Below are 23,979 nucleotides of genomic sequence, written 5' to 3' on the forward strand. Positions count from 1 at the left end.
AGATTTTGTATCCACTCTTGTATCTAGGGTCTTTGATATTGATTAATCAAATTGATCGTGTATAGGCCGCATAGTGCTAATTTTAGTATTGGTATTGATGGCGTATCTATCTACTGCTAATTTTAGTATTGATAAAGTAGCTATCTACTGCTGATTTTAGTATTGATGAAGTAACTATCTACTGCTGATTTTAATATTGATGAAGTAGTTATCTACTGCTGATTTTAGTATTGATAAAGTAGCTATCTACTGCTGATTTTAGTATTGATATTTGATAAAGTAGCTATCTACTGCTGATTTTAGTATTGATGAGGTAGCTATCTACTGCTGATTTTAGTACTGATGAAGTAGTTTTCTTTCTTTTGATGGCATTTTCACAGAACATCAAGCAAACCATAAATATAATACTAGAAATAAGTGCGATTATCAATTACCGATACATAAAGTCAGAACCATACTAAATGTTGGTCCCAAGTTTTGGAATGAAAATCTTCTAGAACAAAAGGTCAATTTAAAAGAAATCTGGTCCTTTATCTTCAGACAGAGTAATGCTAATTTTTTGTGGTCACAATATGAACAAATTATAATCTATAATCTTGTGGATTCAAATTGTTATTGTATTGTAAGTTTTTTGAGCTTGCTTGCTACATGTTTGTACTGTTTTTTGAGTAAATATGTTTTGGCTTTGTTTTTGTTAGTATTTTTGTAAGGTAGTATTTTTCTCAGTTTTGAATGGGGGTCAACATTTTGCAGGCTTATTGCCTTTCGTTGTACCTCCTCCATCTTATTGTTTCTAGTTATTTTCTATTTTGTATGTTTTTTAATGATGGAAATAAAATAACTATGAACAATAATAGTTTTCTACTGCTTATTTTAGTATTGATGAAGTAGCCTTCTACTGCCAATCTTAGTATTGATAAAGTAGCTTCCTACTTTGATTTTAGTATTGATGTAGTAGCTATCTACTGCTGATTTTAGTATTGATGTAGTAGCTATCTACTGCTGATTTTAGTATTGATGTAGTAGCTATCTACTGCTGATTTTAGTATTGATGTAGTAGCTATCTACTACTGATTTTAGTATTGATGTAGTAGCTATCTACTGCTGATTTTAGTATTGATGTAGTAGCTATCTACTGCTGATTTTAGTATTGATGTAGTAGCTATCTACTGCTGATTTTAGTATTGATGTAGTAGCTATCTACTGCTGATTTTAGTATTGATGTAGTAGCTATCTACTGCTGATTTTAGTATTGATGTAGTAGCTATCTACTACTGATTTTAGTATTGATGTAGTAGCTATCTACTACTGATTTTAGTATTGATGTAGTAGCTATCTACTACTGATTTTAGTATTGATGTAGTAGCTATCTACTACTGATTTTAGTATTGATGTAGTAGCTATCTACTACTGATTTTAGTATTGATAAAGTAGCTATCTACTACTGATTTTAGTATTGATGTAGTAGCTATCTACTACTGATTTTAGTATTGATGTAGTAGCTATCTACTGCTGATTTTAGTATTGATGTAGTAGCTATCTCTACTGATTTTAGTATTGATGTAGTAGCTATCTACTACTGATTTTAGTATTGATGTAGTAGCTATCTACTACTGATTTTAGTATTGATGTAGTAGCTATCTACTACTGATTTTAGCATTGATGTAGTAGCTATCTACTGCTGATTTTAGTATTGATGTAGTAGCTATCTACTGCTGATTTTAGTATTGATGTAGTAGCTATCTACTACTGATTTTAGTATTGATGTAGTAGCTATCTACTGCTGATTTTAGTATTGATGTAGTAGCTATCTACTACTGATTTTAGTATTGATGTAGTAGCTATCTACTACTGATTTTAGTATTGATGTAGTAGCTATCTACTACTGATTTTAGTATTGATGTAGTAGCTATCTACTACTGATTTTAGTATTGATGTAGTAGCTATCTACTACTGATTTTAGTATTGATGTAGTAGCTATCTACTACTGATTTTAGTATTGATGTAGTAGCTATCTACTACTGATTTTAGTATTGATGTAGTAGCTATCTACTGCTGATTTTAGTATTGATGTAGTAGCTATCTACTACTGATTTTAGTATTGATGTAGTAGCTATCTACTACTGATTTTAGTATTGATGTAGTAGCTATCTACTACTGATTTTAGTATTGATAAAGTAGCTATCTACTACTGATTTTAGTATTGATGTAGTAGCTATCTACTACTGATTTTAGTATTGATGTAGCTATCTACTGCTGATTTTAGTATTGATGTAGTAGCTATCTACTACTGATTTTAGTATTGATGTAGTAGCTATCTACTGCTGATTTTAGTATTGATAAAGTAGACATCTACTGCTGATTTTAGTATTGATGTAGTAGCTATCTACTACTGATTTTAGTATTGATGTAGTAGCTATCTACTACTGATTTTAGTATTGATGTAGTAGCTATCTACTACTGATTTTAGTATTGATGTAGTAGCTATCTACTGCTGATTTTAGTATTGATGTAGTAGCTATCTACTACTGATTTTAGTATTGATGTAGTAGCTATCTACTACTGATTTTAGTATTGATGTAGTAGCTATCTACTACTGATTTTAGTATTGATGTAGTAGCTATCTACTGCTGATTTTAGTATTGATGTAGTAGCTATCTACTGCTGATTTTAGTATTGATGTAGTAGCTATCTACTGCTGATTTTAGTATTGATGTAGTAGCTATCTACTGCTGATTTTAGTATTGATGTAGTAGCTATCTACTGCTGATTTTAGTATTGATGTAGTAGCTATCTACTGCTGATTTTAGTATTGATGTAGTAGCTATCTACTGCTGATTTTAGTATTGATGTAGTAGCTATCTACTGCTGATTTTAGTATTGATGTAGTAGCTATCTACTGCTGATTTTAGTATTGATGTAGTAGCTATCTACTGCTGATTTTAGTATTGATGAAGTAGCTATCTACTACTGATTTTAGTATTGATGTAGTAGCTATCTACTGCTGATTTTAGTATTGATGTAGTAGCTATCTACTGCTGGTTTTAGTATTGATGTAGTAGCTATCTACTACTGATTTTAGTATTGATGTAGTAGCTATCTACTGCTGATTTTAGTATTGATGTAGTAGCTATCTACTGCTGATTTTAGTATTGATGTAGTAGCTATCTACTGCTGATTTTAGTATTGATGTAGTAGCTATCTACTGCTGATTTTAGTATTGATGTAGTAGCTATCTACTGCTGATTTTAGTATTGATGTAGTAGCTATCTACTACTGATTTTAGTATTGATGTAGTAGCTATCTACTGCTGATTTTAGTATTGATGTAGTAGCTATCTACTGCTGATTTTAGCATTGATGTAGTAGCTATCTACTGCTGATTTTAGTATTGATGTAGTAGCTATCTACTGCTGATTTTAGTATTGATGTAGTAGCTATCTACTGCTGATTTTAGTATTGATGTAGTAGCTATCTACTACTGATTTTATTATTGATGTAGTAGCTATCTACTACTGATTTTAGTATTGATGTAGTAGCTATCTACTGCTGATTTTAGTATTGATGTAGTAGCTATCTACTGCTGATTTTAGTATTGATGTAGTAGCTATCTACTGCTGATTTTAGTATTGATGAAGTAGCTATCTACTGCTGATTTTAGTATTGATGTAGTAGCTATCTACTGCTGATTTTAGTATTGATGAAGTAGCTATCTACTGCTGATATTAGTATTGATGAAGTAGTTTTCTACTGCTTATCTAGAGTTGATGAAGTAGCTTCAATTTTAGTTTTGATTAAGTAGCTTTCTACTTGTTGATTCAAATTGCTATTGTATTGTAAGTTTATTGAGCTTGCTTGCTGCATGTGTGTACTGTTATTTAGTAAATATGTTTTGGCTTTGTTATTTTGGCTATCAACTGCAGATTTTAGTATTGATAAAGTAGACATCTACTGCTGATTTTAGTATTGATGTAGTAGCTATCTACTGCTGATTTTAGTATTTATGAAGTAGCTATCTACTGCTGATTCAGTATTGATGAAGTAGCTGTCTACTGCTGATTCAGTATTGTTGAAGTAGCTGTCTACTAACTAGTGATATATTATTGATAAAGTAATTATTTACCGCTCAAAATCATGAAGTAACTGTATAGTTTTCTACTGCTTATGTAGAATTGATGAAGTAACTTCAGTTTTAGTATTGATAAAGTAGCTTTCTACTTTGATTTTAGTATTGACGAAGTAGCTATATATAACTGCTGATTTTAGTATTGATGAAACAGCCATCTACTGCTGATCGTGGCATTAATGAAGTAGCTATCTACTGCTGATTTTAATATGTGACCAGCTCCAACAAAACCCGTAGCAAGTCACCAGACATGTTTTTGAGTTATAGGCCTTTAAAGATGACATTCCCATAAAAAAAAACCCAAATTTAGGAATTCTTAATTAGTATGCGACTGTGGGACTAAGGGGACTTCCAAATCTTTATTACTACTACTGATTTTAATATTTACGTGAATTTACAATTTATGTGCTTATCTAGTGCTTATTTTAATATTGACGATGTAGCTGTCTACTGCTGATATCGGTATTGATGAAGTAGATATCTAGTAACTATTGATATATTATTGATAAATTCACTATTTCCTGCTCAAATTCATGAAGTAGATGTATACAACTGATTTCAGTATCAATGAAGAAGCTATCTACTGCTGATTTAGTATTGATAAAGTAACTATCTACTGCTGATTTTAGTATTGATGAAGTAGCTATCTACTGCTGATTTCAGACCAAGTTCAAGTTATTTATCGCACAGAAATCATACAGTCTGTCTCCACGTTCATTTCTGGTTCCAAGCCCATGTTTGCCTACAATGTCCGACTCTTCACCATGTTCACTGCTCTTTCCAATTTTGGCATTCCAATCACCCAGTACAATGAGCAGTATAATTAATGTAGAAATTATTTGGGTATTATGTTGAATTTTGATGTGTCAGACTCATCCATTATCAAGCTATCAGTATTGATGACGTAGGCTAGCTATCTACTAATTATTGATATATTATTGATTAATTGACTATTTACTGCTCAAGTTCATGAGGTAGATGTATACAACTGATTTCAGTATTAATGAAGTAGTTATCTACTGCTGATTTCAATATTGATGAAGTAGCTACCCAGCAAACACAAAACGACAGTTATCTACTGCTGATTTTAGTATTGATGAAGCAGCTATCTACTGCTTATTTTAGTATTGATGAAGTAGTTATCTACTGCTGAATTTAGTTTTAATGAAGTAACTATTTACTGCTTATTTTAATATTGACGATGTAGCTGTCTACTGCTGAATTTAGTATTAGTGAATACTGCCTATTTTGATATTGACGCTGATTTTAGTATTGATGAAGTAGTTATCTACTGCTGATTTTAGTATTGATGAAGTATCTACTGCTGATTTTAGTATTGATGAAGTAGTTATCTACTGCTGATTTTAGTATTGATGAAGTATAGTTATCTACTGCTGATTTTAGTATTGATGAAGTAGTTATCTACTGCTGATTTTAGTATTGATGAAGTAGTTATCTACTGCTGATTTTAGTATTGATGAAGAAGTTATCTACTGCTGATTTTTGTATTGATGAAAAAGCTATCTACTGCTGATTTTATTATTGATAAAGCAGTTGCTGATTTTATTATTGATGAAGTAGCTACAGGGTGTCCCAGAATGATCTATACCGTGTTTGAAAAAAATATTTAAGATATATAGTCAACAGTGTATCTAATTTTGATAAGTGCAATACAATGGCACACATGTCACCTACTTATTCTGTGACTGTCATGGAAATAGCTTGATTCGTTTTGACGTGACATTGATATTACTGAAAATGGACGAAAACTGCATTTTGTGTAATTTACAGCGCAATGACTGCTTTATCACCATCGTCCAGCCGTGCTGTGCAATATATTGGAGAAATTCTACATTATTAGGATATGCATCAAATTTGGCACAGATGTAGAGCGTACAACGCTGAACAATCCTTGATATGGAATTAAGTGAAACATTTCAATATGACTTCAGATATATAGGTTAAAAAACATACTTTTATGTAATGTTTACAACAATTTTTACCCAAAAATGTCATTATTACAGAGAATATAACTTCCTCAAGGATCCTCCGCAGTCAATTTTAATCTTCTCTGTTACGTAGCTGTCGGTTTGCCAATATACTATGGACATAAATAAATGCTACGACACTAAGGACAAACATTCTCTATACTTTTATGACAAATCCATCTTTGCCGGCATTTAAAATAGTGAAACTCAGACACCGCAATAATTATCGTCAAAACCTACAACAAAGAAACAATAGTATAAGGTCACTCAAGCGTTACAAATCCTTTATTCCATACAAGGATTACTTCATAACATCATAAATAATCGATAGATATCGACTAATTAGGAAAGTAAAAACAAAAGTACCTGCATAACATTTTCCAAATAACTTTGTGTTGAACAGCTAGTAATTTTACAGATTTTCAAAATGGGTTGTTTTGTGAAAACCCTAAATTCACCATTTTTACGCAATATCCTGTAACTTCTATTTGAAACGTCCAATTTCTAAGAAAGCTGAATATAATGTAGATCTTAGAATTTAAAACAACACTACCAATAATAATGCCCTTCATACCTAAATAAATGCAAATTTGTCGGTATAGATCATTCTGGGACACAATGTATCTGCTGTTGATTTTAGTATTGATGAAGTAGCTATCTACTGCTGATTTTAGTATTGATGAAGTAATATCTACTGCTGATTTTAGTATTGATGAAAAAGCTATCTACTGCTGATTTTATTTTGATGAAGCAGTTATCTACTGCTGATTTTATTATTGATGAAGTAGCTATCTACTGTTGATTTTAGTATTGATGAAGTAGCTATCAACTGCTGATTTTATTATTGATGAAGTAGTTATCTACTGCTGATTTTATTGTTGACGAAGTAGCTATCCACTGCTGATTTTAGCATTGATGAAGTAGCTATCTACTGCTGATTTAAGTATTGCTGAATGGTTATCTACTGCTGATTTTAGTATTGATGAAGTAGTTATCTACTGCTGATTTTAGTATTGATGAAGCAGCTATCTACTGCTGGGTATATAGTTATCTACTGCTGATTTAAGTATTGCTAAATGGTTATCTACTGCTGATTTTAGTATTGGTGAAGTAGTTATCTACTGCTGATTTTAGCATTGATTATGCTGATGATGTTCAGGTTCCACATTGAATACTGTAGCACTCTCCTTGTTGGCAGTTATCTACTGCTGATTTTAGTATTGATGAAGTAGTTAGACCTATCTACTGCTGATTTTAGTATTGATGAAATAGTTATCTACTGCTGATTTTAGTATTGATGAAGAAGTAGCTATCTACTGCTGATTTTATTATTGATGAAGTAGTTATCTACTGCTGATTTTAGTATTAATGAAGTAGTTAAGCCTATCTACTGCTGATTTTATTATTGATGAAGTAGTTATCTACTGCTGATTTTAGTATTGATGAAGTAGCTATCTACTGCTGATTTTAGTTTTGATGAAGTAGCTATATACTGCTGATTTTAGTATTGATGAAGTAGTTATCTACTGCTGATTTTAGTATTGATGAAGTAGTTATCTACTGCTGATTTTAGTATTGTTCAATGATGACATATATATATAAAGTAGAATAGAAAATGTGTTTGCAAAATAACAAAAGTGCATAGATGATTGATATTAGACATTGCAAGTCTTTAGGCTTGATTTTTATGTTACATGTTAAATTTTTAAAAACGCATGTTTTATGCCCTTGTTTCCAAAAATTGGCCATATCAAAACTTGATTTTTATTTCCCATGATTTCTAACTAATAGAAATAGGCTTGAAACGCGAACAAATTTTTTAAATCCCAAATAATTTTTTCTTGCATCAAAAATAATTATGTAAACGATAAAATATATCGTCATCTCTGATATTGACCAGACCTCTGAAATAAAAGTGCCCTCTCAAGGCTTTGCCCGCCCATCCTACCATGTTACGTCACATGTTAAGTGGCCGGTCGAGTGCAGATCCGTCGGAACACGCTTCTCAATACGGAATAAATCCTAACCTCATCGTGACATCATGCAAGCAACAAAGTTCATTTCCCATTGAAAAAGCGTTATCCGACACTGAGATCTGCAGTGGACTATTCTGCAACCACACCCTATTTTGAACATCACGAGGCCCCTGATGATCAGAAACAGGTGGTTTGATGTAGTCTACTGATTCCATTCATTCATTCATTGACCAATTGGTTCAATTGTCTCCTTCATTCATAGCCGATTTTTGTTGTTCATGCCGGTGTTCATGTATGTTCGCGAATGATGCAGTTTGGGCCCAAGACTAGACCTATTGGTTCAATGACCGAAATAAATCACCACAAAAGATACCCTGTGCAATTCAATCACTGCCCAAATCGATCGATTTATTACGGTGTTGCCAACTTCGCAATGCAGCAGCTTAATTGGGCTACACATCAGGCACCACAAACGTTACAATCCTCTCTCTTCATCATTGTTTTATCATAGAAATAGAAGATAGGAGATTTTTAAACGTGAATTACCGCACCTTGCCGTGGGACGACGAAAGTGCTCGTGAATCTGCTTGCAGTGTGTTGGATACCTGGACAGGGAACAGGTCGTGTCTTCTTGACCACCGGATTTTAGGTTTTTCGTTGGCTTTGCCGTTTTGTTTGGTTATTATTTTGACTATGACTGTTGTCCTGTGAAAGAGCAAGGTATGTCAAATCTATGTGTTTATTAATACCATTTAGGCTGTTTTTTTAGACTTAGCTGTACTGTAGTTTCACATAAATAAAAATGTGACGATCCGGGGTGACGATATTTTTGTAAAGTGAATGAAAATGCAAGAATTATTTTGCACACAAACATTATGCTATGTATGCAGCCAGAGGATGATACAGAATCAAAAATCTAGAGGATTCAAGTTACAAAAACATTTTGAGAAAAGTGGCTATAGATCACGAAATTCCCCTTCTATGGAATGAGTTCGTGTTTAAGGAGTTTCAGCAGGGTGTGTCCCATAACCCAGTTGTAGTAACTACAAATTTCGAACGTTTGAGGACTTGTTCTCAAGTAGTAGAAGGTGCCATAAGGTGTCTTCAGTGTTAATTATTTTCATTATAAATGTCGCAAAATATTAATATTGACAATAATTAACAACCTGTTTGACCTCTCCATATATTCATACATTGCTCACCTGTGTTTTCATAGGATATTTTGTGGTGAAAAATGATTACAAATGTGTAATTTGCAATCATTTTTGGAGCAACGATTTCTTCGTACCAACGGCTAAGTGTGTATGTGAATGCACATTAAACACATACAAACACACCCCCAGCACCTTTTGGAACTCCCGGCTCCGACCGGGAGTTTCAATTATTGGAACTGCCCATAACCATGACCAAGATATTTACCTGGAGCTACCTGGGTTTGCTGCAGACACAGGTCTTTGGTGTTTTATGTAGGTATGAGAGGCAAACCTTAGTTAACACATTTGCTAGTCAGCCAAATTCGCCTAGACCGGGGCCCAAGCACAATACATATTTACATAGAAATTTAAAAGAACAGATTGGACAGTCTGGTCAAGGAAACCTACATAAATATGTTTTCTATACTTCACTTGACCCAAATATGATTTTTTATGGTGATAACAGTACGACAGCAATTAGCTCACTTCCGGTAATTTTTACCGGCGTGACCTCTGCTGTTACGTAACGCAATGTTGAAAATCAGGTGGCAAATTTCAGAAAACATAAAAAAAAATGGAATACACGAGTCGTTTCTCCCTTCATTTCCATATTGAACCCATAGATAAGATATGAAACATGAGTATAAGGCAAATAATAACGTGTAAAAGTTGAATTATTGTGGAAAAAATGAATGCTTTTGGTGCGCGAAGTAGCCTAAAAAATGAGAGAAAATGCATGTCACGATCACTAAAATGGTTATATCTACAGCTTTGAGGAAACGCCGGTTTAATGCTTTTCTGTTATGATAAACATTAATTAACCACAGCTTGTATTAAAATTTCAGCGAAAATGAGCGGTGGAATAACCTTTAGTCGTAGGTTGAAAAGTTGCGTTCTTTGAGTCCTCGTGTCGTAAGCACACGTTGCAAGTGTCACGATGCTTCGCGAAATGGATCCCAGCCGGCGCTGTCTATTATACATGTTATATTGATTAATATAGCAATTAAAAACGTCTATTGTTATACCGGTATATTTTATAAATGCAAAATACTCTATTGTGTAACAAAATATTGTAGTCGTCAAAGAAGGTAGTATCACCTCATTTAACTGAAGTACAAGCAGTTTTGAAAAGATTGTTGTTGAGTGAGATCCTTGAACATGTTGAATGAGAAATAAGATAGCAAAAGAATACCCTTTGCCCGAACAAGTTGCGATGGCTTAGTGGAGAGAGCGAAGGTGTGCAGTGCGGAAGGTTGAGAGTTCGATTCCCATGTTATCTTGTCGATGATGTGGAATTTTTCAGTTTGTTTTTCTTTTCTTTTTTCCTCTCCCTTTTGTCTTTAATAATAATAGGCCTAATGAATGTCAGCTTGAAGGCCCACTTTTTTCATGATTTATTTCTTGTTCACGTTTAAGCCTAATCCTACATTCGAGTTCATATCTTTTTAAAAAATGCATAAATATAATAGGCCTATCAAATAAAGGAACGTCAACAGATTTTCACGATTTTTCAATTGGACTAGACCCCTCCCCATCGGCAACATATTTTATGAGTTTTTATGCATACATATCAAGTCATGAGATGCACGAATTTCAAACCTAATATTTTGGCATATTTGTAATTTTTACACAATGTCCAACTTACACCTCGGATTACACCTAATTGGAATCGGCCAAGTTCGTTGTCTAGATAGAGCAACTAACTTTGTCTTATTCATGTTATTAAGACTAATCCCCCATAGAACACCACAGTTAAGTGGTCAAGATATTAAGTGTTTTCTTTCATTTTTATCTCGCTACTTCTGCTTCAAATGTAACGTGAAAACCTTCCTGACAGTCATTTACTAATATTATAAATATTGTTATAATTTTTGGCATAACAAAACTTCAAAATTTGCCCGAAATCGTATATTATGGCTTTAATAAAAATATGAAAACTAGGATTAAAAATATGAGTTAAAATCAAATCAAAAATCAAAGAGGTGCTTGCGGGGTTCGAACCAAGATCGAACTTCCAAATACATGTATTTACCACTAAGCCATACCAGAGATATGATTAATTCGGTGACAATAATAGCAATGTTATTCCCACTCAGTGGCTCACTCGTGTATTATATTTCTGGAATGAATTAACACCGTCCAAATAATGTAACACAAACGTTTATGCTGACTTTTAAAATTGTTTGAACGTTGGGAGTATTATTTTCAAGTTAAATAACCAACAATGGACAATTGACAATGAAAGTTTCTTTGCAGGAAAAACATCGGCCGTACAAGATATGGCGTGAAAGTAGTCACGCACAAAGATAAACATTTCAACATGTTCAATATGCGACTATAAATATACCCCAACCAAAAATCATGAAATTTTCAGGCAAGCTAACTTTAGTTATTCTATAACATGACACCCATTTTTGATTCCGGCGCTTTTTCTTGCTTGATGATATGAACATTTTTGTGTTCGTGACATGCAATTTTTCTCATTTTCCGAGCTACTTTGGACACGTTCAAGCTTCTTTTTTTCCATTTAATTCAACTTTTACACGTTATTTGTTGCTTTACACAAATGTTTGATATCTTATCTGTGGTCAGGGTACATAAATGGAGCAATATACGACCCGTGTCTTCCATTTCTAGAGCTATTTTGATAAAAAGCGTTTGCCGGCTAAAATTTCAACATTGTGTTACGTAACCCGTGTTCACCAACCCGTATAAATTTTCTGTCGAACAAAAGAGGTCACGAAGTTGCTGTCGTATAAGACAATCGCACATGGAATTTTTAGAGGGATTTTGACAGGGGCTATTTTAGGCGGGAAAAGTCACTGCACGTGCGTTGCTAAGTTTAGTCTTGGTATAGTGGGCACCGGAGAGTGGGTTGAAGCAATTTGGTGTATCATTCATGTAATTTTTACACTTTCAGGGTAGCCTATTTAATAGAGAATTGGTTATTTATGTTCACCCAGACATGTGACACACACAATGGCACACATTCATGGGGCGCCTTGTAAGTAAAACGCTCTAAAATGGCTTATGAAAATTTTCCTGTTCGCAATTGATTATATAATTTGGACCAGTTTAGGTTTGCAAATTGGGCATGTGCAGGAGGGGGGACAAAGGTTTTTTGGCAGGCCGGGGTGGGCGGGGTGTAAGCGATTTTTGGCAGGCCGTTTGGAAATTTTACCCCGGTTCATAATTATTGCACAGTCCCTAACTTATTCGTGTGTGCCCCTCCCCATAAGACATTAAAGTCCCATTCAGTGATTTGCCAATCCGGACGATCGTAAATATCATCAAAATTCATATTTTGGTACCTTTGTCATTGTCATGTGTTAACATAGCCTGCCAGTGGTTCAGCCAAAAACAGTATAATATTTACGACAAAATGAATACGGAATTTACATGAATCTGTAATTTATATACTGACAGTATATAAATCCCGGGATATAAATTAGCTATATGTATTTAAATGCTCATGCTCATAATCATTGCACAGTCCCTAACTTGTTCCAGTGCGTATTGGTCTTTAGTAGCCCCCTCCCCATAATACATTAAAGGCCCATTCAGTGATTTGCTAATCAGGACGATCGTAATTCAGATTTTGGTAGTGACCTTAGTCATTGTCATAGATGTGTTAACATAGCCTGCTTTTGGTTCAGCCAAAACCGTATATTTACGACAAAATAAGAAATTTACATGAATCTGTAATTTATATAGGCCTACTGACAGTATATAAATTAGCTACATGTATATTTAACTGCATGTGGCTTCATCTTCATCAATACTGCTGTTTTCTTCGTTTTTTCTTCGTTTTTTGCCAAAAGTGTTCATTTTAAAAATACCAAATGACAAATGACTTATCCTTCACATTTAAGCAGTTTAGAATTAATTTCATTTTTTAACACTAGCTTCGCTGGGTTTATTGGTCTTTAATAAGAAATTATTCCAGAGAGAGGAAAACGAAAGACACGGGATAAAACACAGACCGTCATGTTTGATAAGCATGAGGGATAACTTGTTTACTAGCTTTTACTTGATATTTCTGGAATATAATTGCAGCAATAATATAGCCATTTGCCTATTAGGCAGTCCATTTTGACATATTGAATAGAACATTATATTTTTTCCTCAATTCTGGTCAAGTGATGCTCCCATTATCATACTTTCGTAACAATGTTCACTTAATAATTGCAGCTATAAAGTAGCCATTTGCCATGCAGTCCCTTTGTCATATTACGCATTGTCTTCTACTGTAATGTAAATCAAGTTATCAATTATCACGTTGGGCCTATTATAGTTACAATCCAGGCATACTTTCATAATTTGTTCACTTGATATAATTTTCCGGAATTATTATCATAATACAGCTATAAAATAGCCATTTGCAAGAAAAGTCACAGAAAAGTAAAAACAAAAGTCAAATAGACTCGCCAAAATAGGTAATAGATACCAATAAATTACAAAACTGAGCAAAAGTAAAAAAAAAGTACGAATATAAACTTATAATATAACTTTTCTCTAATAAATGTCAGTCTGCACGTCAGAGCTGACAATCCAAAGCTTATTCACACGGCACAGGCATGACAGGTGACGAATGCAAGGAAAATATTTGCATTTGGTTCATTGAGACAATCTGTTGGCTATCCTCAAAACTACCTGCGCAGCCGGGATTCGCAGTAAATGAGGATCTGACGAAGAAAAAAAATAGTAGGCCTATACGAAAATTAAAAATGAGTACTTCCGAAAAACAATACCCATTTAAACAAATATTGTTGTATAATGTGCTACACAAAGCCGAACTTACATAGCTAGCTGCAAGTGTGCCTCCCTGTCATAAGGATATTCGAATGCATTAATTAGGGGTTATCGAGGTGGGCTCATGCAAGTATTTTTGTTCACAAACATTACTCCTAAGGAAGAAGGAAGTTTTCTACATTCGTGGGCCCATTACATGTATCCCAATGAATGTACGAATGATCATTATGGATTGGATTTATGCCAGAACGGGAAGCGAGTTTTGACCCCAAAAAATTGACACTCCACACCATCCCCCTCCCCCACTCGCGTCCATTCAAAATGTTCGGATTCCCCCTTGTTTTCTTCCTTTTCTACATTTAAAACTTAACTTTTCCCCTCAAGGTTCAAGTAAAAAATTCATGCCCCCCTGGAGGCGCCTGAAATTTCAGATTCCTCCCACAAAACTCTGTATAATATATTGAACGGTCCTGAGTTCTGGGTTCAGAGTTAGCTCTATATATACCTTCTTGTTTGTCAACTTTATGTTGTTCCCTAATGCCAAGAAAGTTTTAATCTCGAGGCCCTTGTAAAATTCATGTTAATATTACATGTCGGAGTCGGGCCCTACATAGAAAATGGTCCAAAATAGGCCTACCATTTCAACTTGGGCCCTGGGAGTGGGACCCTTTACCATGTGCAACTTTAAATGTAAAGAAAAGCACAGGGGCTCCGTATGCCAAGATAGCAAGGGGCTTTGCCAGCAACTGCTGACTTGACACTGTTATTTTGAGCCAGGGTGCAACTTCCCAGCAAACACAAACGTTTTCAAAACGTTATATTTTGGCTTTTGGTTTAGGTAAAAACGTTTTAATAACATTAAAATGTCGGGTTATATAAAGGTCATGATAACGTTTTTAAACGTTTTGTATGAAAACACACTACAACAATATTTTTAAATGTTTTCAAAAATGTTATTGTAAACTATTTTTGCAAACATTTTTGCCAAATATTGTGTCAATACTTAAATAACATTATGTTAAAATATTTGAACCCAGCAAACACAGAAATGTTCTTAAAATGTTTTTTTCAAAACCTTTTAATAACATTTAAATGTCGGGTATAAAAGTTATGAAAACGTTTTTAAAACGTTATATTTTGGGCAAAATTTTCAACCATAAAATAAGATTTTGTTTAGAATGTTTTGTACCAAGTTTTCAAGAATGTTTTTGGAATGTTATTAAAACGTTTTTATACCCTTTATATAACCCGACATTTAAACGTTTTCTGACAACCTTTTGCGAATGATGTCGAAAACGTTTTGTGTTTGCTGGGTTGTACCCAGTACCTGCTCTCGTCCCGAGGCATTCCATAAAGTAAATGCAGCGAGAAGCGGATTCGGCGAGCCAGAGGCGTTGTACGAATCGGTTGAATAAAAAAGGAAAACTACCAAATGACATTTTTGCATAGGATTTGTCATGATCTTACTTCGCGCGCGGAAGAGCTTCATTTCATGGTCATTTGACCTGTTGAAACTTGAATGCCATAGCCTAGAAATATTTTAAGCACGAGAATTTTAATTCTCACTGCACGGATTTTTAATCTCACTGCACGAACGTGCCAGGAGGCACGTTAAAATAGCCACCGGATTTTGATAGCAGTTCCATTAATAAAAAGCTGCTATCATCATGAGACTAAGATCTAGAAACACCACCCCAATGCTGTTTTGGGGAATTTTGCTAGCAGAATCTTTTTGATGAAAGTCAATCTTTGATAAGATGTATATACTTTGCTACGGAAAGTGCTATGACAAAAGGTTTTCAGTTTTGGCTTTTTTACTCAAGGGCTTTAATGATGCAGTTTGATGGCAAATTTGAATTCACCTAGCATACCTATTTTATGACCTTTGACATTCTTTTGTGGAGAGTGACATGGACCATCAATTTGCGTCGAGTGTCCTTGACAGACCGGACTATGCTTCAGTGGTCATGAAACTTGAAAGAATTCAAAAGATAACCTCTGCCCCAATAATCCCAAACTATTGTCTGAAATTGCTCCTTGGAGGATGTATCATGAGAACACGATCTTCAAATTAATTATTCATCTTTAAATTAGGAAGGACAGGTTTACATTTTGTTTCTTCATGTTCATTAATTTTCTAAATAATATTTCTTTAGTTATAAATTTATCTAGTCATGGTAGGATAAAATGCAAATCTCTTCTTTGACTAGAAAAACCTCTTTTCAGCTGGCAGCGTTAACTGAAGACCTCGCGCAAATTCTTGATAGAAGAAGTCAAGTTGATCTCATCATAATGGATTTCAGCAAAGCGTTCGACATGGTCCCTCACAAACGCTTACTCGCTAAGTTACATCATATCGGCATCAGAAATAACATTAAAGACTGGATTGATAGTTTCCTCACACAACGTCAGCAGACAGTCATCATAGATGGTGAAAAGTCTGCCAATTCCCCCGTTACTTCTGGAGTTCCCCAAGGAACAGTATTAGGCCCGTTATTGTTCCTTATGTACATTAACGACCTCCCGGATTCTGTAAACTCTCAAGTACGCTTATTTGCGGATGATTGCATACTCTATCGCGAAGTTTCATCCCAAAGTGATTGTGACATTTTACAAAAAGATATTGATTCATTGTGCAACTGGGAACAAACTTGGCAAATGAGCTTCAATACTTCAAAATGCTTCACCATGCATATGTCACACAAGAAGAAACCAGTCATCCAACAATACAAAATGGGAAATTCCATCTTACAAGAAACTGATCACCATCCTTACTTAGGAGTGGAATTGTCAAAAGATCTTTCTTGGTCCAAGCACATCAATCAAGTTACTGCCGGGGCAAATAAGATCCTTGGCCTTCTGAAGAGAAACCTGAGATGCTGCGACGAAAAGACCAAAGCCACTGCCTATAAGACATTAGTTCGTCCCAAACTTGAGTACTGCAGCAGTATTTGGGACCCCCACAAACACACCCACATTGAAACAGTTGAAAAGGTACAGCGCAGAGCGACACGCTTTTTCTGTAATGCCTACAAGCGTGAAACCAGTGTCACTCATCTCCTCCGTGAACTAAAATGGGAAAACCTGGCTCGTCTCGCCATCATCTTCAAAGAATTCAACTCATTGGCACCATCAAATATTACCAACCGCAAGTTCACACCTAAAGACCAAATTGGCAGATCAACCAGAAATAATCACCCAAATAATCTCAAAAGAATCAATGTCAACAAAGACTGTTATAAACATGCACTCTACCCATACACCATTCCGGAATGGAACCTCTTACCCGCTGACGTGAAGACAACAGAAAACCTGAAGTATTTCAGATCTCAACTTGACAATATTGACCTCGAAGAACTCTCTAGGAAGGCTCACTTTAATTAGTCAGCTGCATGCATGACAACGCTGCATGTTTAGATAGCCACACCAGGCGTTTTCGTGCAGGATAAGCATTCTGAAGGTTCTGAAGGTTCTTTTCAAAATAGCCAACCAATGTTTTGATACAATTATCTTGCCAGAAAAGGAGATTTCTAACTTCTGAAAGCTACAATAGAAAGACCTTGGGCTACTCTTAATACTTTCTGCGTGTAACAATGCACCTTGGGTGTATTAAGTGGCAGCACTATTCTGTTTTACTGGTGCTTCACTATGCAATTCCTTAGATAATACACCTAATTTTGGGTGCTTAATACTCCCAATTTACTCCTATGTGGCAGTAACCACACCTATCTAATAATACCATATTTTTATGTTTCACATTACTTTACTAAGTTTTGCTTTCACCATAATGGAAACTCACAATTTGATATTGGCCCAAAATATCTATATCAACTGGTCGTTAAAATCCAATCTTATTAAGTAACTTTGCATAGTTATTAGTTTTCTTAAATATTAGGCCTGTGTATTTAATACTCTATCAAGAGCCCTAGCATGTTATAAGGCCTACATGTGATGTTCATATTATTACCATGACTACTGGTCTTCTAACTAACATGAAATGACTTACAGAAGTTAATAATATTTCTTTTATACTTTTGGTCCTGAGACTTAATCATGAGTGATCAACTTCCAACGTAAGTTATAATGTAGCAAACATAAACTTCTAAACACTTTGAAATAGATATATCAGTACTGACATACTATGCTTCCAAATTTACCATATCAATAGTTCAAAATCATCTTTCAGAATATCCTTATCCATTTTGATGATAAGGATCACATTTAAACCACTTTAATTAAAATAATCAAATAATTTGCACATACCTGTAATGCAAGGACGAAATGTAATCAGTGATGCCATTCAGTAGAGTGATGACATCACAATTTCAGCATCTTCACAACTCACTGGACTGTACCAAAATTTGTGAGGGGTGGCTGATTTTCCACAAAACATTTGACAAACAGATTTTAACCTGCATAAATTTCATGGGCCTTACACCATTAATATTCAGTTAGCATCCTGGACAACCGATTCTTTTGTTATGCAAGGCTCACTCAGTCATTTAATGAGGCAATACAAACGATCGAATTTGGTGTTGAAATGAGCTAAATTTTTAGTTACACCTTTTCAATGTAAAATTAATTTTCTCGGCCAAATGAAAAGCAATCATTTTCATTTTTTCAGTAAATGTCAGGAAAAATTGTAGTGCTTGTTACTGTATTTTTTTTTTCAAATTCTAGTGTTAAACTTAGGCGTGAAATTTAGTCATTTAGTGTAAGATTTTCGATTTTGATAGGCTTAAACTCTGCCCGCGAGCCTTTTTTTTGATCAACCTTTTAGCTTTTCGTAAGGTATGCATATGTACATTCCAAAATTTTTGTGTGCTCTCAAGATACAAATCAACAAAATATGTGCACTTTACAATTTGGGTGTAACACTATGACTCCAATGAGTAATAACTCCAAACGGTATAATTTTAGGCTAATGAGTTACGGTAATGACCATATATATGTAGGGGTAGATCCCGGGGGATGAGGGATAACCCCCCCCCCCCTATTTTTGATAAGGGGGATGGTCCATACAATCCTCCCAATGTTGATGTCTGTATATGGGTTTCTAACCAAAATTAACCACATATTTGGTCATTTTAAAATAAAAAGTGCAATTTTTTGCGCTTTGCGCAAATTCCAGTTTTGTACTATATTTCACCAGTTTAGCTTCAATATGGCAATTTTTTTGCGCGCGAAAAACTTTGTCGGCAAAAGGTGCTGGATTCACTGGACTTCAAGAAATGTTCTTCATGTCAAAAATAAATCTATGCCACTGTTAATAATGATGTATATTTTTGGTTTCTTTTTAGGACATGAAGGGGGATCAAAAAATTTAGACCATAAAAGGGATAAAAAAATCCACCCTTTTTAGAAATTTTGACGTCCGAGGTTCCAACTTTTCCAACCCCCACCAAAGTATTTATGAACACTCCCTTAGCGCACTTTGTGCAGAATGAACCCACTTTATAATGTGTATCAACTTTCACTTCAACATGTTCAAATAGTATGAAACTGAAATTGAGGGGTGTGCCCAGATGTCCAGTAAAAATTGGGCCGAACTAATGCCACTGGGTATATTTTGTCATTGCCAATCTGAACCCCCCCGCCCTCCGACAAAATGGTGTAAGAAGTTATGTTTCACATGGTCAATACGCGGATTTAGGGTTTCTCTACCGGAAGTCAATTTGTGCCGAAATTCCTTCAACCAATGCAATATGCATATTGCATGACAAAGAATATTGATTAACCTCCGAACTGTATCTATTGTATTGGTCACTTGTGAAACTGTCAAGTAATGCTGTGCATACTAGCCATAGGCCATATAGCTTCAACATGCATGAAGTCTTTGAGATATCAAAAGCTGGAACGCGCCCAAAGCTGGAATTAACCAATACTAGGCTTGTAGGCAGGCCCGTACGCAGGGGCCTGCCACCCCCCCCCCCACCCCACCCCCAAATTTGCAAAAGTATACTAAAACTCCCAAAAATATCACAATTTGCGAGCGTGCGTAGCAAGCAAAAAATCAGGTTTTTGGAGCTTTTTTGGTCAAAAAAGCTCCACATTTTGGGAAGAAAGTTCACTTTTCATAAAATTGCCCCCTTTTGACAAAAGTCGACTGTTGCAAATTCGCCCCCCCCCCCCCCAAAAAAATCCTGTGTACGGGCCTGCTTGTAGGCCCTTATCATTTTAATGCATTTTTCATGCTGATTCCAAGTATGGTCATGAAAATTATATACAATTCAATTTTTTAACAAATAAAATAGAATCTGGTTGTCTACAGTTGACAGAGGTGGGCTGTTATTGCCCCGGGTTATTGCCCTTGCACAGTATATGTAATATTATGGTCTTGTTTCCCTTTTATATCTGCAGTGCAGAAGTCAACATGAATTCCACCCTACCACATAAGCTAGTCCTCTCAATAGGGTCAATTATCTGCTTGGCCTTGCTGACCTTTGACCTGTGTCATTCAGTGTCATTGGATATGCATGGAGATGCATCTGATGCTTTGTCTAGAGATGTAAGCAGCTTCTTGGATGCAAAGATCACAGAATTTGAAGATGCCCTCCACAAAAGCTTTGGACGACACCAACGGAAAAAGAGACAAGCAGAAGGTAAGCTTATTGGGATATTCAAGTTGAAATTCATACACCTCTTAGGGGCTGTGCAATAATTATGTGCCCCCGGCCCGGGGGATAAAATTTCCAAACGGCTTGCCAAAAATCGCTTGCCCCCCCTCTCTGCCCGCCAAAAATTGCTTGCCCCCCCCCCCCTCTCGGCCCGCCACAAAATCTTTGCCCCCCCCTGCACATGCCAAATTTTGGGATCCCAATTTGCAAACCTTAAATGGTCTATATACGAGGGGGTATCAAAAAGTTTTAGAAATCGCCCAGAAGTGAAAGAGCTATATCAATGAAATTTTGACAGTGTAATCACTGGTCCTTATGTACATTATGGTCCAAAAATGGTCTCATAGGTATGTTTACTTTTTTTACAGGTGGCACTAGATGCCAATAACCTGCTGCCCCAGTTACTGCGCATAAACTGCAAGATTGAGAAAATTGAGGCAAGCAGCATTATTAAGATCCTGCTTTTGAAGGGTTGCAGTGCCTAGAAAATTGATGATGAAATGAAAGTTATCTTCGGTGGTGATTGTGATATATCACTGTCGCTTTTGGAAAAGGAATTTTATTTTATCACAGATTTTCTGGGCACTGTAACCCTTAAAATGGAACTTAATCATGCTGCATGCCTCAATTTTCTCCATTTTGCTGGTTATGCGGTTACATAGGCAGGTAGTGACATCTAGCTCCTGTAAAAAAAAGTAAACATACCTATGAGACTGTCAAAATTTCATTGATATAGCTCTTTCACTTCTGGACGATTTCTAAAACTTTTTGATACCCCCTCGTACATGTTGCGAGCGCAGCGAGCAGGAATATTTGCATATTTAAGTGTTTCCGTATGGTTTCCTAAGCCTTTTAGAGCATTTTATTTAAAAGGCGTCCCAAGAATGTGTGCCAAAAATCGCTTGCCCCCCCCCTCTCGGCTTGCCAACAAAATTGGTTGCCCCCACCCCCTTTTGGCTCACCAAAAATTTCATCCCCACCCCCAATTTTACCCTCCCCAGGGCTCATAATTATTGCACAGCCCCTTATGGAAGAAGTTTGGCCTTGTAGGCAGATTATCACTTACAATTTGTGATGCGATCAAGCAAAATCAGTCGGAACTCGGAAATTTTGAGATATATAGCCAAACAAAGGAAATATTTCCTCTTGCTTCCTCTTGTTTTGGAAACTATTTAATTGCTCATATCTTTGGAACTGGTTGTTCAATTTCAATGGTGTTTTCTGGAAAATGCAGCTTTGTAAATGTTTTACTATACTGTAAGAAACTGAAAATTTAATATCTCTGAGTTCCGACTGATTTTGCTTGATCGCATCACATTTCAGCATTGCAGAACTATACACCATTATCAATGCAATTATCTTTGTTTAATAGTTGCCTGTTATATAGGTTATAATTTTGCTCATTATATAGACTTGTTTCAAGTGCATGTGCAATATGCTTATGCTATCACTGGCAAAATACAATTTTGTTATTATTGTATAAATACTTGGGTGATTCTCTGAAAAGGGAACTTTTAAGTCCCATGACTTTCGGCGCTCATAAAAGTTTTAAAAGCGGATTTTTTTTTTCTTTTTTGGCTTAGTCACAGACTTTTGTATGTATAAAAATAGTTAAGAACATCCAAGTGGGGAAAAATTAATTTCTTGGAGTCAAAAATTCTTCAATATCTGACGCCCCCCCTGAAAACCCCATGTCCCGATGTCACGCACCGAATTTTAGTGATTTTGTAGTATTTTTGTGAGCAAGTGTGGGAAGTGAAAATTACCACTGACTGGGGTAAATATCATGTCTAAGAAGGTTTAAATGCTTAAAACCACTTCTAAAGTCAATTTTATGGAATAATGTCAAAAAATTGCTGTCCCTTGGTTTTGCATCATTGCCGTCACATTGGCATCAAAACGGCTGGAGGTGAAGACCAAATATCAGAGGTCAATAATTTGACCCTGTACGCTGCCTTTTACAGACTTCGTTTTTCAACGATACGGCGAACGTGCAGATTACACTCTTTTCCTGCCAATTTTGAGGGTATCTTCAAGTATACACGCGCATACCTTTATTCAACATCATCTCCAAACGTTTCTGATCAATTTGATATAAGTCTTATTGTTGAATTTTTCCGGAAAATAATGATGGTTGAATATGTCCCACAAGCTGTTGTGATGATATGTAACACGTGGGTAAGCTTAACCCTGCTATTAATCGTAAGCAATGTCTGAACCATCATCTCCGCTACATCAGTTGGCGTCACAATTTGCCGTGGCGGAGATGATTCTCTATAGGAATTCGTGTAGAAATATCATCTCCGTCACATCACCATCATCTCCATCACATCACTGGATCTTGAGATACAGCGAAGTCCAGTTTAGTTTATCAGAAAATGCTTACCAATTCTAAACCTTCTCATCTGTATGAATTTCATTTTCAAGTAGTGTGAAAACATTACTGAAATCAAATGTCAGTGACGGAGATGATTCTCTATAGGAATTTGTGTAGAAATATCATGTTGTTGACCTTTATTTGACCTTTGACCCAGACAACATGGAATTTACTATTTGGAAATGTAATTGATATTGTATGGGTTTACTATGTCAATAGAAATTTATTTAGTTATTTCAACTTAAGCAAAATTATGAATATACTTAAGTTTGTATAAAAAAAATACTAACAGACATGACATTTTCCGTACAGCCTGCCTCTCATTGTCCCAACTAAATGACGAAAGTACAAAATCATATTTTTTTAATGAAAAAGCAAACATGAATCAAGCAACTTACAAGTTATCCATAAAACTCATAATTAAGAGTTTTAACAATTTTTTGTCCTTTTTCCTTTTTGGCCTAAATGTGACGGAGATGATGCTCACCTGGCACAACCTGCAGATTACGCCCTCTATAATATAGAGGGCGCCCTAAAGATTGCGCCAAATATTGTTTTCATGCACTAGAGACTTCATCCTTACAGATATGTAAAGGAAACATTTTTATAATCATTTTCAAATTCATATTTGCCTATCTTCCAATAGTACACCTTTTCAGAGAAATACCCACTTATGCCATGTGCCTGAACTACTATTATAACAGGATTTTACAACTCATTTTTGTAGGTTTGGTTATTTTCACCATCTTTACAGATTTACTATGGTTACTATAACCCACAAGGCACATCTTAGGGGAAAGTGGGGTAATGCCGGACTGTGGGGAATCCCGGACACATCGATTGCAGCTAAACGGAGAAGGGTGGCACTATTATACTACCTTAGGGTATTAGCTACCTCGAGGTGTACCTGACGTGTACTACTACCAGCGCTTTGGGTCTCGTCTTTCTTTG

At 35.4% G+C, this 23,979-nt stretch overlaps 1 protein-coding gene across 1 annotated transcript in view; it reads left to right on the top strand.

Moving 5' to 3' along the window:
* Positions 1-8,693: 8,693 nt before the first annotated feature.
* Positions 8,694-23,979, top strand: part of LOC140139304 (uncharacterized) — a 47,204-nt gene continuing 31,918 nt past the window's right edge. Inside the window, exons 1-2 of the mRNA XM_072161084.1 lie at positions 8,694-8,809; positions 20,395-20,636. Of these exons, the coding sequence (XP_072017185.1) occupies positions 20,408-20,636 (229 nt within the window). The 5' untranslated portion in view covers positions 8,694-8,809; positions 20,395-20,407. The remainder of the gene's footprint in view (positions 8,810-20,394; positions 20,637-23,979) is intronic.

Source organism: Amphiura filiformis, chromosome 18 (assembly GCF_039555335.1).
Source record: "Amphiura filiformis chromosome 18, Afil_fr2py, whole genome shotgun sequence".
Taxonomy (NCBI): Eukaryota; Metazoa; Echinodermata; class Ophiuroidea; order Amphilepidida; family Amphiuridae; genus Amphiura; species Amphiura filiformis.